Below are 20,507 nucleotides of genomic sequence, written 5' to 3' on the forward strand. Positions count from 1 at the left end.
ACTCTTTTAGGTTTGAAGAATGAAAACAATGGAGAAAACATCACATAAAATGTTGATATTATATTTCATAAACATTATAAAACTCACAAATAATATAAAAAGAAGATTACTGGCAAGAATAGCTTACAGCATTACATTGTAAAGTAAATCTTAAAATAATAAGGCTTACAAAGCAATAAGCAAAAAGGCAACATGCTAGTGGAAAAACACACAAAACATCTGAAGAAAGTTCCATATACAATCACAAAAAGTCAGTAAGAACCATAAAACCAATGCTGATCTTCTAATAACCAAAGAAATTAGTTACTGAAAGAGGTATTTATCACTATGATTGTAGATATGATTTGCCTATTTCTACATTTATATCTGTTAAATTCTATACATATTTTAAAGCTTATTAATTTGATGCATACAGATTTAGAATTGTCATATTTTCCTGATAAATGATCATTTATTGCTAAGAAATGCCCTATTTATCTCTAGTGACGCCTCTGGTCCTGTAGTCTGCTCTGATATCACCGTGTTGACATCTGTTTGCTATTGCGTAGTGTCTGCATGACATGTTTTTTCATCCTTCTACTCAACCTTCCTGTTGTCTTACATTTAAGGCGTGTCCCATGTAAGCAGCATATGGTTGTTGCTATATTTAAAATTTGTTTTTAAATCCAGCGTTATGATTGTTATCTATTATGTCCATTTACATTTAAAGTAATTATTGATACATCTAAATACTACCTACAATCTTTCCATTTGTTTTCTGTTTGGGCTATCTCTTATGATGATTTCTCTTCTTTCTTGCCTCTTCTTAGATTGTTCTATATTATTCCATTTTCTTCATTCTTAGCTTGTTAGTTATATACTGTTCCATTATGCCTCCTTGTGACCTTTTGTGTTATTATTACCATACATTTCAATTCTATATATATTTAAAACCTCATGAGCCATTATTGTCATTTTATTTGGGCAGTATACGTTTAGATAAACTACCTCTGGCAACCACTAATCTTTTTACTGTTTCCATGGATTTTTCTTTTTCTACAATGTTATATAGTTGGAATCATACAATATATAGCCTTTTCAGACTGACTTCTTTCACTTAGAAATATGTATTTAGGTTTTCTCCATGTCTTCAAGTGCTACCATGTTTCCCCCAAAATAAGACCTACCCATAAAATAAGCCCTAGCAGGATTTTTCAGCATTTGCGCAACAGAAGCCCTACCCCGAAAATAAGCCCTAGTGATGGCTGTGGCTATGCAGCCTGTCTGCACAAGCCATGCATTTCGTGGCAGAGCGGTAAAGAAGATACCAGACCTTCTCATCTGCCCCAGGAGAGCTCTATTGCTCGACATGAGAGATTGGGCCCAATGGTTCTAAAGGAAATAGAGCTGCAAGAAATTCAGGATGGAATTTGGGGTTTGGAGAGTTATGATGATGTTCCAGAAGAAGACGACTTAACTATATTTGAATAAATGTAGATTGTTGTACCATACTTAAAAATGAACACATCCCCTGAAAGTAAGCCCTAGGGTGTCTTTTGAGGAAAAATAAATATAAGATCCTGTCTTATTTTCGAGGAAACACGGTAGGTAATTTCTTTCTTTTTTGCTGAATAAGGTTCGTGGTATAGATGTACCACAAGTTACTCATCATTCACCTATTGAGGGATATCTTGGTTGCTTCCAAGTTTTGGCAATTATTCATAAAGTGACATAAGCACTTGTGTGCAGGCTTTTGTGTAGACATAAGTTTTCAACTCATTTGGGTAAATACCAAGGAGCACAGTGGCTGGGTGATATGGCAAAAGTGTGCTCAGTTTTATAAGGAAGTGCCAAACTGTCTTTCAAAGTGGCTGTACCATTTTGCATTCCCATGAGCAATGAATGAGAGTTCCTGTTTTTCCATATCCTTGTCAGAATTTGGTTTTGTCAGTGTTTTTGGTTTTAGCTATTCTAGTGGATGTGTAATGGTATCTCACTGTTGCTTTAATTTGAATTTTCCTAATGATTTATGATGTTGGGCATCTTTTCATGTGCTTGTTATCCAAACATCTTCTTTTGTAAGATGTGTGTTCAGATCTTTTGCCCACATTTTAATTGGATTGTTTTATTATTGTTGAGTTTTAAAAGTTCTTTGTACATTGTGGTTATCAATCCTTTACCAAGATATTTTTTTGTAAATGTTTTCTACCAGTCTATATCTTGTCATTTCACTCTGAACCATGTCTCTTGCAAGGCATAGGTTTTTAATTTCAATGAAGTCCTGATTATCAATTATTTCTTCCATGGATTATGCCTTTGGTGCTATATTTAAAAATTCATCACCAAATCCAAGGTCATCTAGATTTTCTCCTATGTTACCTTCTAGGAGTTTTATAGTTTTGCATTTTACATATATGTCTATGTTGTATTTACAGTTAATTTTTGTGAGAGTCATAAGGTCTGTGTCTAGATTCATCTTTTTGCGGATGTCTAGTTGTTCCATTTGTTGAAAACACTATCTTTCCTCTATTGAATTGCCTTTGCTCCTTTTTCAAAGATGAGTTGAATACATTTGTGTGGGTCTATTTCTGTTCCATTGACCTATTTGTCTCTTTTTTTGCCAAGACCACACTGTCTTGATTATTATAGCTTTTTACTAAGCCTTGAAGTCGGGTAGTGTCAGGTCAAACCCGACATTGTTCTTCAGTATTGTGTGGGCTATTCTGGGTCTTTTGCCTCTTCATATGAACTTTAGAATCAGTTTGCCAGTATGCTCAATATAACTCACTAGAACTTTAAATGAGATTGCATTGAATTTAAAGATTAAGTTGGAAGAACTGACATCTTACTATTGAAACTTCCTATCCATGTACATGGAATAGTTCTTACATTTATTGAGTTTTTTTATTTCCTTCATCAGAGATTTATATTTTTCCTCATAAAGACCTTACACATATTTTGTTGGGTTTATACCTAAGTATTTAATTTTTTGGTGCAAATGGAAATTATATATGTTTTTATTTCAAATTTCACTCTTTTCATTGCTGGACTTTAAGGAAGTAATTAACTTCTGTCTGTTAACCTTTTATCCTGAAGTTTGTTAAAACTGCTTATTAATTCCATGAGGGTTTTGTTTTTGTCTTGGTTTTTGGTTTATTCTTTGAGATTTCTATATAGATAACCTTGTAATCTGCAAACCAAGACAGTTTTTTCTTCGTTTCCAATCTGTGCACCTTTATTTTATTTTCTTATTTTATTGCATTAGCTAGAACTCCCAGTATATTGTTGAGTAGGAGTAGTGAGAGCAGATAGCCTTGCCTTATTCCTGATCTCAACAGAGAAACATCTAGTTTTTCACCATTAAGTATGATGTCAGCAGGAGGTTTTTTGTAGATGTCATTTATCAAGTTTAGGAAGTTCTGCTCTAATCCTAGTTTGCTAAGAGTTTTTATGACAAATGAGTGTTGAATTTTGTCAAATACTTTTTCTGTATCTATGTACATAATCATGTGGATTTTCTTCTTTAGCCTGTTAAAATGATAAATTATATAGTATATAGATTATATTAATTTATTTTCAAACATTGAATCAGCCTGGAATAAATACCACTTGATTATGGTGTACAATTTTTTATATACTGTTAGATTCAATTTGCTAATATTTTGTTGAGGATTTTTGCATCCATATTCATGAGGAATATTGGTCTATAGTTTCCTTTCTTGCAGGGTCTTTGTCTGGTTTTGGTATTAGAGTAATGCTAGCCTCACAGAATGAATTAGAAAGTATTCCTTTTGCTGCTATTTTCTATAAGAGATTGTAGAGAACTGGTATAATTACCTCCTCAAATATTTGGTGGAACTCATCAGTGAAACCAATTGAACATGATGCTCTCTGTTTTAGAAGATCACCAATTATTGATACAAATTTTAAATAGATACAGCCTTATTGAGATCATCTATTTCTCTTTGTGTGAATTTTGGTAGATTGTGTCTTTCAAGGAATTGGTCCATTTTATTTAGATTTTTAAACTTGTGGGCAAAGGGTCCATAATATTTTTTATTATATTTTTAATGTCCATGGGATAAATAGTGATGCCTCCACTTTCATTTCTGATATTAGTAATTTGGGTCTTCTCTCTTTTTTTCTTAGTTAACCTGTCTAGACGTTTTGAAATTTATTGATCTTTTTGATGAAACAGCTTTTTTCTCTATTTATTTCCTGTTTTTAATTTCATTGATTTTCTGCTCTAATTCTTATTCTTTTCTTGTCTTCTGCTGTTTACTTTGCATTTAAATTGTTTTGTTTTCTAGTTTCCTAAGGAAAAGCTTAGATTATGGATTTTTCTTCTTTTTTAATATATGCATTCAATGCTGTAAATTTCCCTCTAAGCGCTGTTCTCACTGCATACCACAAATTTTGATGAATTGTGTTGTCATTTTCATTGAAGGTGAAGCATGTGCCAGAATTATCTTTCTTTTCAAGGATGACTGATATAAAGGGACTTGCTTCTGTCACTTTGCTATTTGTGTTTTATGCTGTATAGCTGTTTTGTCTCCCACTTCATGCATTACTGTCTTCTGTGTTTAGTTGATTTTTGTGTAGTGAAAGGTTTGAATTCCTTTCTCATTTACTCTCTCCATGCTTTTCTTTAGTTTGTGTATATTTGATATCTATTTTCTTTGTGGGTACCAGGACGATGACATTGAATATCATAAAGTTATACACTTAAAATATACATTTAGAGAAGCTCGACCTAAATAACATACAAAATCTCTGGTTCTTTACATCTTTGACCCTACTCCTTTCAATAGTTGTTGTCACAAAATTATAGCTTTATACCTTGTATCTCCAAAACCGTAAGCTAATCATTTTTAGAAATGCACTGGTCCCTTTAGTTATGTAGAAAAAATGTGGAGTTAAAAAAACAAAGTTGTCATAACATTAGCCTTTAGAGTAACAATTGCTTTTTTAAAAAAATATGTTAATGTCTTAAATCATGTTAAAAACAAAAAGTGCAGTTACAAACCATTGTTATAATAACGCAAGCTCTTATAATTGCTCACGTATTTACCTTTAATAAGATCTTTATTTCTTTTTTTTTTTTTTTTTTGAGACAGAGTCTCGCTTGTTGCCCAGGCTAGAGTGAGTGCCGTGGCGTCAGCCTAGCTCACAGCAACCTCAAACTCCTGGGCTCAAGCAATCCTCCTGCCTCAGCCTCCCGAGTAGCTGGGACTACAGGCATTCGCCACCATGCCTGGCTAATTTTTATATATATATATTAGTTGGCCAATTAATTTCTTTCTATTTATAGTAGAGACGGGGTCTTGCTCTTGCTCAGGCTGGTTTCGAACTCCTGACCTTGAGCAATCCGCCCGCCTCAGCCTCCCAAAGTGCTAGGATTACAGGCGTGAGCCACCGCGCCCGGCTAAGATCTTTATTTCTTTATATGCCTTAAAGTTACTGCCCAGTGTTCTTTCACTTCAACCTACAGGACTATCATTACCATTTCTCCAATCGCAGGTCTAGTGGTAATGAATGCCTTCAGGTTTTGTTTATCTGGGAATGTCTTAATTCCTCCCTCACTTTTGCAGGATATAGGATTCTTGATTGAGTTTATTTGTTCTTTTAGCACTTTGAATATATCAGCACACTACGTTCTGACCTCCAGAATGTTTTATAAGAAACCTGCTGATAATCCATCAAGGATCCCTTGTATGTGATGAGTTACTTCTCTCTTGATACTTTCAAGATCCTCTGTTTGTCTTTGTCTTTTGACAGTTTGGTTATAATGTGTCTCAGTGTGGATCTTTTTGAGTTCATTCTACTTGGAGATTGTTGAGCATATATATTTCATCCTATTTGGGAAGTTTTCAGCCCTATGTCTTCATTCTCTTTGCTCCTTTCTATCTCTTTTCTCCTTCTAAGACTCCCATGATGTGTCAGTTGGTCAGTTTGATGGTGTTCCACAAATACCTTACGCTCTGTTCACTTTTCTGCAGTCTATTTCCTTTCTGTTCTTCAGACTCAATAATTTCCATTGTCATATCTTCAAATTTATCTATCCTCTGCCTGCTTAAATCTGACTTTGAGTCCCTGTAGGGAGTTTTTCATTTCAATTATTATACTTCTCAGCTCCAGAATTTCTGTTTTGTTTCTTTTAGAATTTCTATCTCTGTATTAATATTATTTATTAATATTAATATCAATATTAATTATTAATGTTCTTTATTAATATTTAATATTTGTATGAACAAAATATAATCTTCATTTTATTCATATATTATTTTCTTAACTCTCTCCATGCTTTCCTTTAGTTCTTTGAGCATCTTTAAGACCTTGTTTTAAAGTCTTTCCTAGCACATCTATCATAGGTCTTTCTCAGAGACAGTTTCTGTTGGTTTATTTCTTTCCTTTCAGTGGGCCATACTTTCCTGTTTCTTCGTATGATTTGTGATTTCTTTGTTGAAAACAACATTGGATCTAATAATATGATAATTCTGAAAAGAAGATTCTCCTCTTTCTCCAGGGTTTCCCGTTTTTTATTTTTATTTTGATTGTTATAGATTGTCCCTATGCTGAGGATCAGATTTAGGTATAAACTTAAGGTCTTTTCAAGTCTTTTCTGAGCCTGTCTTTCCCTGGGTATGTATGTTTATTTTCCGCTGTGTATTTTGTAGTTTTTGAATATCCAAGTCCTTAGTGTCTGTATCCCACAAAAGGAAAAAAGAAAAATGGAGGGTAGAGGGAAAGGGTGTTGGCCCTTTTAATCCCCTGGAAGCTATAGCTCAGTAAATATGAAATGTCCAACTTCTAACTAAAAGTGTAGTTTATTATATCTCAAACAAGAAGCAGCACAATTAATCAAAGTATGTACCCAAACTATCGACACTGTTTTGCCATCCTAACGGTAGCTTGTTTATGCCAGCAGCAAAGAAACCTGGAGAGTGAGTGGGGATGAAATAGCAAAAGGCTTATTAAGAATTCAATTTTTCCTCGCAAGAAGTGATCCAAAGCCTGTAAGAAGTGGTAGTCAGTTAGTGCAAGGTCTGGTGAATACGGGGGATGACAGAGAGTTTCTAAGTCCAGCTGCTATAGTTTGAGCAGCATTGTTTGTGCCACATGTGGTCCAGTGTTGTCTTGCAAGAGGATTGGCCTATCTCTATGAACCAATCTTGCACACTTAATCACAAGTATCCTCATCATTTCATCCAATTGGTTACAAATGGTTGTAATCCACTGACTGGGTTTCATGAAGCTGTACTGTAAAATACCAGCGCTGGACCACCAAACAAACACTGTTAGCTTTTTTTGATGAATATTCAGTTTTGCACTTCATCTTGATCCAAGCATTGTGCCAAATGCTTGCAATTGTCAAAAAGAATTCAGTTTTCATCACATATAACTATATGGTGTAGAAATGGTTCACCTTTATGTCATAAAGGCAAAGAAAGACAAGCTTCAAGACAACTTCTCTATTGATGCTCGTTTAATGCATGGGGTACCCATCTATCCAGTTTCATTTCATGTCAAATGGTCCAATATTGTTGAATAGTAACGTCAAACCTTGCTGCTAATTCACGAGTAAGTTGAGATGGATTCGCTTCCATTGCAGCTTTTAGCTCATTATTATCCACTTTGGCCTCAGGTCATCCACATGGCTCATTTTCAAGATTAAATCACCAGAATGGAACTTCTCAAACCATTGACATACTATGCATTCATTAGCCACATCCTTCCCAAACACTGTTGATATTTCAAACTGTGTGTGCTGCATTGGTTGCAAAACAGAACTCATAATCGAAAATAACAAAAATTTTCGACTTATCCATGGTTTCACAAAAATTGCTCTAAAAAACAATTTGAATGATAATCACAAGCCAAAACATGTGTTTGAAACACTAAGGCTGTACTTTCACAATCAAAATAAAACAAGAAGTGTCAAAGTGAAATGTCAGAGATATCAACTACCCAATTTAGTACTTAAGGAAATTGGACATTTCATACTTAATAATCTTAATACTTCAGCTGGATGGGGAGGGACCTGCAGCAGTGGTAGAGGATGCAACAACGACTCCCACCTCTCTGTAGCTGGCCTGGAAACAGCAACCAGCAATCAGAGCACACATCCCCAATATTTTGAGGACAGGTGCCTTTTCCCACACATTGGCTCCTCCAAACTCTTCAAGTTTCTTCAAGGACACACAGCTTAGCTGCCTGAGGGAGCTGGGTTGCTACTACTTTGCTAAGAGCTAAGGTAGCCTGAAATTAACCTCATTTTACCATCCAAACCTTACCCTAGAAGTTGCAAGTCTTCAATAGACTGCAGAGTTTCAAAATAATTACATCAGGCGGATTTTGCCAATGCAATCGCTGTCTAGGTAGAGAGAACTTCCTGGTGCTCTTATCTCACCATCTTCCCTTGATCCTCTGTCTGTAATCCTTCTCTTCATCCCTGATACTTTTCTTTGATAATTTCCTTGATCTACTTTGTCTAAAATTAATATAGTTATTCCTTCTTTATTTTAATTAATGTTAACACCGTATGTTGTTCTACATCCCTATACCTTTAATCTGTGTCTTGATATTTAAAGTGGAATTCTTATATGCAAAATGTAGTTAGGTCTTTTTTTAATTCACTCTGACAGTCTCTGTGTTTTAATTAGTATATTGAGATCATTGACATTTAAAGTGATTATTGATATAGTTGAATAAATATCTATAATATTTATTACTACTTCCTATTTTCTCTCTTATTCTTTGTTTCTTTTTTGGCCTTCCATCATTCCTTGACTTCTCTTGATTTAACTGAGTCTTTTATATGATTGCATTCTTTCTCCTCTCTTAGCATGTGAACATTTCTTCATTTCTAGCATTTTAATGGATGCCCTTGAGTTTACAGAACACATTTACAATTCATTCATGTCCTCTTTCAAGTAATCCTGCATTACTTCCTGGGTAGTACAAGCAGTACTTACAACAGTGTTCATATCCCCCTCCTGTCGTTGTGTCATAAACATTGCTGATATTCATTTGGCATTGCTGGTATAAGATTGCAGGTCACTCATCCATAATCTATGATCACTAAATGCATTCTTGCTCTTGTTTTAAGCAAACTGTTGCCTATTAGATCAATTAAGAAAAAGAAAAAGAAAATATTTTATTTTATCTTCAATTCTTCCTGTAATGTTTTTCCTTTACGTAGATCCAGGTTTCTGACCTATATCATCTTCCTTCCTTCTGAAGAATTTCTCTTAACATTTGTTGCAAGCCAGGTCACAAAATCCCTCAATTTTTGTCTGTCTGAAAGAGCCTTTATTTTTCCTTCACTTTTAAAGGGTAATTTCATTGAATACAGGATTCTAGGTTGGTGATTCTTTACTTTCAATGCTTTCAATATTTCGCTCCACCTTTTTGCCTGCATAATTTTTAAAACAAAGCCTGATGCAATTCTTATCTTTGCTGCTCTGTAGATAAAGTGTTTCTTTCCTTCTGATTCTCAAAACCTGTACTGGCTTCCTGGTCTCTGCTTGGGGCCCTGTGCCTCACATTTCAGCCTCTCTGGGCTTGGAAGCTTAGAATCAGCAAGGCCTCAGGGGAAAGCAGGGAGCAGAACTTTAGACTCACTTTCTCTCCAGCCCTTAGTCAGCTCTTGGCTCCTCTGACACTCTCGCCTTCACTCTGGTGTTGTTGGAATGTTTCAGGATTTTGTCTGAGACTGTTCGTTTGCTGCATGCTAGTCCATCAAAACGGGAAACCAGGCTGGAAATGCAAATTACCACAACAGTGTGTCATTATGAAGAAAAATTTTCTTTTTTGGTTTTTATTATTGTACCATTTTTTTTTTTGCTGATTACAAGTATTATCTACCATATAAAATTGATAATTATAAGAGTATAAAAAGGCAAATAAAAGTTAGAGGAAAAGCATGTTTAACATTTTGGTTTATATTTTTTTAGCCTCCTTCTCTGCACATGTTGACATATATTTATTTATATATTGTTGCATACATTGAATTGTGATTTTCTTCCTTCACCTCAAATACTAAAGGCATTTTTTCAGGTCATTACATATTATAAAAAAGCGTTTTTCTGCTAAAAAGTTACATAGAACTCCATTATATCTCTGTCTTATCCATCTCTCTCTTTCATATATACATATGTGTACACACACGAGCACACACATATATAACATAAATAAATATAAATAAAATTCCTTGGATAGGAATTCACATGTATATGTAAACTTAGCAATATCCTAATGTTAGACATTTGGGGTATATATGTTATATACATTCTTATAGTAATTGGAGCATTTAAACATTTTTATTTATTTACTTATTTGCTTATTTTATTAATACAGCAATTACTTGAGAACAATTGTAGCACTGGAATTACTTGATCAAAGGGTTAGTTTTTTAACAAGACTTTTGATACATCCTGTCATATTCCCCTCCAGAAAAGTTGTATCAATTTACACCAAAATTTCTTTATGACAAAGTTATGAAAAGTAAAGATGGGCTTTCCCCAAGAGCAACAGGCAGTCAAGGAAGGATTTTTAAACCAGTGACACGATCATATTTGTATTATGAAAAGCACCTCTAGGATCTGAGTGGAACATCATGGCGCTGGGATATGCTGGTGTGTGAAGCTTGGTGGTGAAATGCATCTCCAGACATCTGTCCCTTATAACAAAGTCCTAAAATCAGGGTGATGGTCTTCCATTCTCGTCAGTCCAAAGAGGCCCTATAAAAATAACGTCACGTGTCGTAATGGTTTTACCTGGGGAGAGGGGGAGATGTGGGTAAATGTGGTCTGTCACCACGAGACCCATCTTCTTTATCCTTCACCCCTTATAGTGTGGCCACTAACAATTAATAGCCAACAGTTGTAGAGATTATGAATTATTGTAGAACACTGCTTATCTGAAAAATATTCATGGAGGCCTGTCCAAACCGGTTGTGCGTGGGAGTGTGTGTGTGATGTAAGTTGTCCAGCGCAGGCGTCAGGGCACACAGAAGTGAGCAGGGATGGCTGGTGGGGAGGAGGGACTGCAGGGGGTGGGTCCGTTAAGTACTCTGTGGCAGATTTGCTGGTGATAATGAGGGCATGGATGAAAATAATAGCAATGGATATGAAAAGAAGGGAATGGACTTGAACGAACTTCGAGAAGGAAAGTCTTTAGGGCCTGGTGACTAATTGAATGTAGGAAGTGAGGGAGTGATCAGAATGACGTCCACGTTTCTCCCCTGGGCGTCCTGCTGCTCCATTTCTGGAGATGTGGAGCACACAGGAGCCCAGGTTTGAGAGAGAAGACGGAGAGTTCATTTTTGCAGAGCTAACTCTGGACGCCGATGGGTCATCTGGGGGGAGAGAGCCACCATGGCAGCTGGGTTCACACAGAAGAGAGGACTGACCCGGAGACAGACACACACACGGGCTCATCTGAGGTCGGGAGGACCCACGTCACTAGGAATGACAAAGTAGCCCATGGAGTCTGCCTGAGACGAGGGCTAAGAGAGCACACGCACATGGAAGGTGGGTCGAGAGAGATGAGCCCATGAGGGAAACTGAGAAAGACTCATCCGCGGGGTAGGGAGAGGCGAAGGAGAAAACGGGAGCCGAGACGGAGGAGCAGGGGATGCCGGGCAACACCGGCACCGAGGCGCCGTCTTGGCTCGCTCGTTCATTTGCCAAGAGGAAGCAATTTTTGACTTCCTTAAAGGTAGGCTTGCTAGAGTGTCTATGGGAGAAATTCAGATCCACTGGGCTGATGAGAGAATGAAAACGTGGGAAGAGATTCCTTTATACAGAAGTCTACTTGTGGACGGGGGAAGGGCAAGCCGAGCGTCCGCCGCCTGAGAGCGCGGGGCGCGGGGCGAGGGCTGAGACGGGTCAGTGCGCATGCGCACGGGGCTCACACGCAAGCGCGGCCGGGGGCCCCAGAGCTGAGAGGAGACCACACATCTCACTGAAAGGAACAAGCAGCCTTCATTTTCCTTGAGGAAGAGGACCAAATTAATATGCCAGTGTTGGAACTTTGCCCTAAAAAGCAAAGTTCTGAAACAATGTTTGGGAGCCTCGGTGATGCTCTGCTGACGGAAGCCACAGGGGGACTTCCGTATTGGGGAGCGGAGGGAGGTTCCGCAGCCCCGCCCTCCCCCACGGCGCTCGGCGGGCGGACGCCTAGTTCCTGTAGGCCGCCCTGGACACGTGTGGCGCCGTGGTCCCGGTCCTCGTGGCTTGGTTCTTGGTGGGGAAGACAGATGAGTCCCCAGTGTTTGCGCCCTTTGATGAGTGCTACCGTTTTTCCCCGAAAATAAGACAGGGTCTTATATATATTTTTTTCCTCAAGAAGACACCCTAGGGATTATTTTCAGGGGATGTGTCATTTTTCTTTTAAGTACGATACAACAATCTACATTTATTCAAATATAGTTAAGTCGTCTTCTTCTGGAACATCATAACTCTCCAAACCCCAAATTCCATCCTGAATTTCTTGCAGTTCTATTTCCTTTAGAACCATTGGGCCCAATCTCTCATGTGGAGCAATGAGCTCTCCTGGGGCAGATGAGAAGGGCTGCTCCTCCTCTTTACCACTCCGCAAGGAAATGCATGGCTTGTGCAGGTACCCTGCGTAGCCACAGCCATCACTAGGGCTTATTTTCGGGGTAGGGCTTCTATTGCGCAAATGCTTAGAAATCCTGCTAGGGCTTATTTTATGGGTAGGTCTTATTCTCGGGGAAACACTGTAGGCTACATAGGTATTTGAGGGTAGAAAGGATCAGGGACCTGCCGCTAAGAGGGGAGAGACTCTGTCAGAGGATATGCAGGCAGGTGCTTCTGGGCACAGAGATGTGAAAGGACGTGGGATATCCCAGGAAATGCAACTGGTTTGTTCTCTTAAACGGGCAGCTGAAGGACTGTGAAGGAGAGAGTCAGGGCTGTGGCTGTGCACATGCAGACTTGACTATGTGCGTCCTTCTGGGATACGGACACTCGGACTTCGTTATCTTCCAAAAGGGGTTACAGACTCCTCAAAATTCAACTCACGCTGCTGAGAGCAAGGGCCACATTTGGCAGCGTTTGACCAGAAAAGCTGAATCGCTGCCCTTCCATGTGGTAACTTGAGGCTTGTGAAGAAGTTTCTTTTTCTTCCTTGTCATGGTTTGCTTTCCTGATGAGCTCACTTGGTAAAAGTCAGGCCACAGACAGAGGGCAATGCCTGCAAGGCACAAACATGAGGAGAGCAGCTGGCCCATGGGGCAAGCATGTGGGAGAAGAGGTCACACGGGGCTCTGCCGCTGCAGGAAGCCCGTGGGCTCTGGAGATGGAGCCCTCACCGTCCCCTGCCCCGCCTCCCCTGCACAAATGTGATTATGTCTCTGCAGAGCGGCAGCAATCAGGTTAGCGTCACTGAACAATGCTGAGCTGGGGTAATCAGAGCCCAGAGCGGAGCAGGTGCTGGCTTTAAAGTGGCTTCTGAGAATTAGGACAGGCTGACTTGTAGCTCAGTGCCACGTAGACAAGCCATTGAGAACACTGTCCAGGCAGTGCCCCACGGCTTCTTCAGCCTGGCACGTCCTCCCCGGTAGCCTGGATCTCTGCTGCCCACCCCCAGGGGTAGCAAAATACTTGGGCTTGTTGGAAGAGCCTCTGGCATGGCCCAGGGCACTGGGTTCTCTAACTGGTGGTTCAGGGCCTGAGGCCCCAGGGGTCCTGTCTGCCCAAGGTGTTGCAGGACAACAAGAGTTGACTAAACCTGGGGTCACCTTTGGTCTGCTCCTGCCTGTCTAGGTGTCCTTGGACAATTACCTACCTCTCGGAACCTCACTTAAGTCAACTGTAAAGTAGGGGCCATAAACATATCTGTCCCATAAGGTTGTTGGGATGATTAAATATAATATAGGAAAAGCTCCCAGAACCAAGCCCTGCTATGGAGTGAGCGCTCAGAAAATGTCACCAATTCTTATTCTCATCCAAGGCTATTCCAGAACAAGGCAGGATTTTATTGTTTCTATTTAATACAAAAATGTTTCATGCTGTTACAGCCAGTGTTACAGCAGGTGGTCCTGAGGACAAACCAAGAGGCACATGGAGAGTCAGAGAATCAAAGTTTATTCACCAGTGGGCTCAGAGGGGTCTCACCACCAAATTCTGAGCTTTATCTACCCAATTTTTTCCACTTTTATTAAGTTGGGGTAGTCTGTCTGAGGGGTAGGGTATCAGGTTGCTAATGCCCGCCAGGTAATAGGTTAGCATTATGTTGATGCTTCAGGTAATAGAGTAGTTGATACACAAGGTAATAGGTTCAATGTTTTGCTGATATACCAGGTAATAGGTTAGTTGCTGGGCCAGGTAATAGGTTAGTGTTATGCTGATGTGTATCTTCCATGAGGGGTGGGGGTCTCTGGTGCCTGAAGCACCAAGTAATAGATGGGGGTTTTCCCTTAGCATTGGTTTCCCAATGCTAAGAACAAAACATCAGTAATTACATACCAATCTAAGAATAAAAGTTTATGTTAATCAAAATCTCATCTACAGTATTAATATTTGGTGAACATCATTGTAGATACTTTCAACATACATATTAATAGATAGAAAATAATTTTAACAAGGGGATATTTAGCACATGTGATTATAATAACAGAAGTTATTGCATTTAGTTCAATTAGCATTTAACTGAGAAAAATGAGATGAAATCGAAGGAATCGCTGAACTGCAAATATGTCCTTTCTAAGAGACTCAAACTTGAGAAAATAAATTATAAGCAATATTAATCTTGCTGAGTCATTCTGCAGTTTTATTTTTAGCTACATAATTTTTACTATTCTCTTGACAACATAGATGAGACATTTTAAGAGTGTCATGCTCCACCCACTAAACGAGCTGGGCGCCTTAGATAGAGCATTTTAATATTCAATTATATATCACGATGAAATTGCAAATACCAGAGAAAAATAACAGGCTGACTTGAATTCCCACTAAATGACTCAGCTTGTCAGAAGGAAGCTATCGTGGAGAATTCTTTTTTTTTCTGCTGCAAAAGACATGATTTTATTTTTTATAGATGAATAGTATTTCATTGTGTTGGGAAGGGGATGCACAGAGGACTAGAGAAAGGGAGCTAAAAGCACCGGGGAAGTGCTGAGGTGGAGAGCAGCTAGGCTCACCTGCACCTTTCAGATTGGGTTTGTGTTGTGAGAAAACAGGAACTCAGCAGGTGCCAGTGGGACTCGAAGCTGGGCCTCCATCCCAGGGCATTGTGTCCCAAGTACATGGCTTATTTGCCTGTGGATTAATAATGCCTTTTTACTGCCTGTGTTTCTGATGCTTTGACATCTTGGGGCCTTGCTGACCCTGGTGGGACTAACCTCTCAGAAGGTTAGCAGCTTCCTAGAGATATTAAGACATATTAAGGGACTGCAAGTGCACTTCCATATGCAAACCAAGCAGAACCTACACCCCACCCCCTCCTCTATGGGGCTCTCACCAGCTGGGCTGCCATCACCCAGGGCCAGCTACAGACAACTAGAGGCAGCTCCTACACCCCAGAGCCCCATAGAGGCCCCACTGGACTTACTCAAGCCCCACTGGACTTACTCAAACCAGCCAATCCTAAGCCAGCACACCCTGCCTTGCCCATTCTTCCCATGGAAACCCATAACGGCCTCTGCCCTTGTTTTCCCCTTATCTTCTCTTCCTCCTGAAGGCCCTGGTGCTTCTTCATGCACCCCTCCCCCGTGGTGTGCTGTGCGCCTCCCCTTGGGAATCGTGAGTAGCACACTTTCTTCAGTGGCAGTCATCTCCCCATTTGCTGGGCTCACCAGACCCCAATAACAATAAAATTTACATGTTTATGCTGCGGTTGAAAGTAGCCCTTGGGAGCCTTGGGCACAGCACAGTGACACAGAGAGCCCTGCCCGGGTCCAGCCAGAGGGACCACATTCTATGACTGGGCACGGGAGGACTCTAGTTCCTGGGCAGGGATGGCTCTCTGAGAAGCAGAGCCGAGTCCCCCTGCAACCGGGCAGCTGTGAGCAGCGGACCAGGCCAGTGCGATGAGCCTTTGCTGGGCAGGCACCGCCGTGCTACATTGCCAAGAGCACCCTCACTTGGCCTCCCAGTGAAATGCAGGCAGTTATAGGTGACAGGGAACCAGAAAGGCCTCTAACTGGGGTTCTTACATATAAATTTCTGAGCTCTCTGCCTTTATCTTCAGAAAAAAGTTAATTACCCAGACAGTACATGACATCTGTAAATCGATTAGGCTCTTTGGGTTTGTAAACATAATGTGCATTTTGACTATTTGGGGAGTTTCAGTTCGGCAAATGTGTTTCAGCTTCTCAGTGTCCAGCAAAGTGCAAATTCCCAGCCACACAAAAGACAGGAGCAACGTGGCTCTAGAGGCGGAGACCCACGTGTAGGAATAACACGCGTTGGGCTGTGCAAGTGTTAGCCCGGCACCACCAGGCACGCAGAGGACATGAGCTGGCATGGTGACATCTGGTCCACATTTTCCAGTGGTGTGACCAGTGGCACTCATCGCTTTCTCAGAACACCCCTTGTGGAATTACAGTTCATGTCAGTAGTGTTTTCTCCTGAACGTTTTGAGGATTGAAGTTGACCTTTGGAAGAAGTGTCATTCAGAAAGAGAAAGGCAGTAGATTAAAGCTAGCAAAGGATACTCTTGCTTAAAACCCTAGTGTGGCTCTTAACTGATGCCAAAGGCTATTCTAAAAGCAGCATTCCAAGAATGCCTTGCGCAACCCCAGCCCACTGGAGTATCATTTCTGCTGTCTTGCTCTGTACTCCAGGCACGTGCACATACACACACACACACACTCTCTCTCTCTCTCTCTCTCTCTCTCTCTCTCTCTCTCTCTCTCTCTCTCTCTCTCTCTGTCTCTCTCTCCAAACTCGGAAAATACACCCAGGCTTCTGATTTCTACAAGAACATAGTTACTACTACTAGTTAGTAGTAACTATGTTATTATATTCAATATATATATTTATCTTCATAAAGAGGGATGTAGCAATAGCTGTCCAGATAGCCCAGTGCTTCATTTTGCCCCCAAGACACTAACCATGGCAAATTCCATTTCTGACCTCACAGCTTTGTTGTCTTTCTGCAAATGTTTTTCTCTTAATCTGTTATGATGCTTTCACTGAAAGATTAAGTGTGCATCTATGGGTTTACACCTGCATTTAGCACACATTCATGGATCACCCCATTCAATGCCCTGGGTCGACCCGGGGCAGCAGTTGTGTGTGTGGAGTTTGTAGCGATGACTTGCCCGTGGGGCTAAGAAGCTGTCTGCTTCCTACTCTCCAGGTGGTTGCTACGCTGGGGACCACATCCTGCTGCTCCTTTGACAACCTCTTAGAAGTGGGCCCTCTCTGTAAGTATCTGATTCAATTCACTTTGTGAAAAAACATTCTCAGTGTGTGAGAAATCTAGCAGACCCTGCTCTTGGGCTCTCCTTGTCATTAAATTCATATTATGATGATTTGTCAAACTCTTCTTGTATTTGCAATAACACAAACCTCAGCAGTCTGAGCTCCACAAACTCAGAATTTGGGCTAATTGGACAAGAGCTGAGCACTATTTGTAAGAAAAATATTCCAAGCAATATAACAGTGACATAAAATTGCAGGCTCTGTTGGCCCTTGTGAAGAGAATAAACTCTTTAAAATCTTAGTGCAGCTACCTTCACATGAAGGTCGTGTATATACATGACATGAGAATCGTGCATGTTTGAAGTTAATCTTTTGGCATATCCATTTTTAGCCTTTTTGGAATTACTGAATGTATTAATAGTTAAGTCAATTGCTTAATATAATTTAGCAAATCAATATAATAAAACTAGATTTCTCCAAAGAATACTATGTGCTTCAGATGCTTTCCTAGGTCACTCTCCTCTCTCTTTTCCTCAGTCAGAGCCCTTAGGTTTTCTCATCGAGACTAAAATTCTGTGTTTTCAAAGGGTAAAACATGAATAAGCAGCCGTGTTTCTAACGCTTCACCTTTGCCTCTGGGGCCACTGAGGGCCTTGGAGCTCTAGTGTGGACGGAAGGACTCTTCTTGGGCAGGGACACTGTCCCTCGGGGATGTGAACGCTCCGATGGCCTCACTCTGGGGGAGCTGCCTGAGTCAGGCCCTCAGACCACACGCCAGTGGCCTGTGCCAGAGACCACGTCGACTGCTCGCGATTGTCTTCAAACTCAGCCTCCTGAAGCCAAGCGCAGTTCTCACTGCTGCTGACCCAGGACTGGGCCGTGGTCTGCATAAGAGAGTGGGCCCTCCTAGCCTGGCCCTCAGACTCCCGTCTTGGGGTCAGCAGCCGGGGAGGGCAATTATCGAGGTGCTCTGGCGCGAGCTGCGCATGGCGCAGGCGACAGACAAGCTATGGTCCAGCCCTGAAAGCTGTGAGCCTTAAATTCTGAGCTGCATTTGTTCCAGCTGTAAAATGGAGAGAAAAAGCAGCACTCGTGATTTTAAAATGCCAATGTTTCCCTGACAGGATTGTTCAGAGGACAAGTTCATGCAGAGAAAATGTGCTATCCCAAAGGCAGAGCGTATTGCTATGCCACAAGGAAGGTGACACTGGTAACCAGCCATGAGAATTGAGGCAAGATCCTGTCTCAAAAAGAGAGAGAGACAGAGAGAGAGAGACAGAGAGACAGAGACAGAGAGAGAGACAGAGAGAGAGAGGAAGTCGGGTGTGCATGGATTTGCCTGTTCACACAGGTCTTTTGCCCTTCCATTTATGACCTGTGGCAGGCATCTGGAAGGACAACTGGCTGCAGCCAGTCGTGCCTGGCCTGGGGCTGGAGAGATGGGGCAGAGCTGGCCAATCAGGACTGTGGCCTCAGTGTTGGCCTCATTAGCCATGAACTTCGTCAGCTCAGCCAAGCAACTTGGCGTCCTCTGACTCAGATGTCAGGCTAAGAACTGAATGTCCTGGCCAGTGGCCGCATGATGTAATTCCCCAGGGCCATCGGATTTAGAGGGCTCAGGTCTTCTGCCGGACAGAGCCCACATGGCCTGCTGTCCCTGGATCCCAGCTCTGGCTCCCTGCTGGGCCAGGGAGATGACAGCCAGTGGCACCTGCAGGTCACGGTCCCCTGAACGGGTCAACTCAGGTGTCCTGCTGTCCTGGGGCTCCCTTTGCAGGCTGCATGCAAAGTTGGATTGGTGCTTGTTTTGGTTCTAAACACAGAACTGGCTTCTGGGCTGTGCTGAAGGAGGTGATATGGGCCAACACCAAAACCCTTTTGTTCATTGCTGAAGTTTATACAGAGGTCAATTGTCAAAATTTTGACAATTATATTTTTATTGATGGTAATATTAGCATCATTAGTGCCTTAACAATTAAGTCAGTACCGTCGTACCTATGTTCCCTTGTCCAGTACCATTTACCTGTCACCAGTTATTGATGTTCTTCAACTCCAGACAGGGCTGTTCTGAGATCTTGAGCTGACCTTATTCTATAGTAGAATTAGAATAATCTTTTTAAATGATTCATATAAATTATTTACCCACCATCATCAGAAAAAGAAAACAAATCAGAAGCTATTTTTCTCGAATTGCTGCCTTAGGAAAGACATTTTCTTTTTAGTGCTTTTAAAATGATTCACCAGAGAGGCTGTTTAAATGGGTCCAATTGGATGGATCTGTTGTCTGGCAGGCTTTACTGAGAGGAGGATAGGATACAAGAAGTGGATAATTGAAGTCAGTTAGGTGCCAGGTGTGAACGTGGGAGAGCTGAGGACAGGGACCTGGCTGAGTGGGGGCGGCCGTCTCAGGGAGTGGGAAGGACGGTGCAGGGCAGGGCAGGTGGCCACAGCCACGTCCTGCAGCCCCGGGATAGCCAGGGGCACGTGTGGCTGGAGGGGCAGCCAGCCCTGGCCACTACGTTCCAAGGAAGCCTTGTAAGGACACAGGCCGGGCAGCAGGAAGCTGGAGGCCTTTCCTCAGTGCGAGATGCTCCCTGGTGCCTGCAGTTGCCCCAGCTCTAGCCGAGGGGCTCTGGGTCTGCCTGGCTCCGAGCGGGCCCGCCTGTGCGGAGGGCCAGAGGAAGAGCGCACTGTCACACGTGCCATGCAGAGCACAGAGGCGGTGCCAATGGCTTTTTACTTCCCCATGGAAATGAGAAAAGCCCTTATGGAGTCTCCTCCTGGTGGGCATCTCTGAGCTCCCTTCTGCGGGGGTTTTAGGCCGACGACAAGTGTGGAGGGAACAAGGGCCCCGCAGACCACTGCTGGTAACAGACATAAAGGCATTGCAAAGCTCTGACTCCATTGGATCTTCAGGATTAAAGCCCTCAGGACACATTTTACCAAAATCAAATGTGTCCGGAGGACTTGGATGCCACCCTGCCAGGGGGCGGGAGGCCAGAGATCCTGGAGCAGGGTGGCTCTGAAGCAAGGTTTACAGGTGGAGGTGCCACCTCCCCCAGAATCAGCGTCATCTGGCACTTGCATAACCCACATGCTGTGGCAGCAAACCAGGAGGAGCTAGGGTCTTAG

General features: G+C 41.5%; 1 protein-coding gene across 2 annotated transcripts in view; it reads left to right on the top strand.

The window, feature by feature from the left end:
- The window catches only part of DDC (dopa decarboxylase), an 80,063-nt gene that overhangs the window by 29,736 nt on the left and 29,820 nt on the right, over positions 1-20,507 (top strand). For both annotated transcript variants that reach the window (XM_012736014.2, XM_076006250.1), the window contains exon 7: positions 17,311-17,377. In XM_012736014.2, the coding sequence (XP_012591468.1) occupies positions 17,311-17,377 (67 nt within the window). The remainder of the gene's footprint in view (positions 1-17,310; positions 17,378-20,507) is intronic.

This window comes from Microcebus murinus, chromosome 9 (genome assembly GCF_040939455.1).
Source record: "Microcebus murinus isolate Inina chromosome 9, M.murinus_Inina_mat1.0, whole genome shotgun sequence".
NCBI classification, from domain to species: domain Eukaryota; kingdom Metazoa; phylum Chordata; class Mammalia; order Primates; family Cheirogaleidae; genus Microcebus; species Microcebus murinus.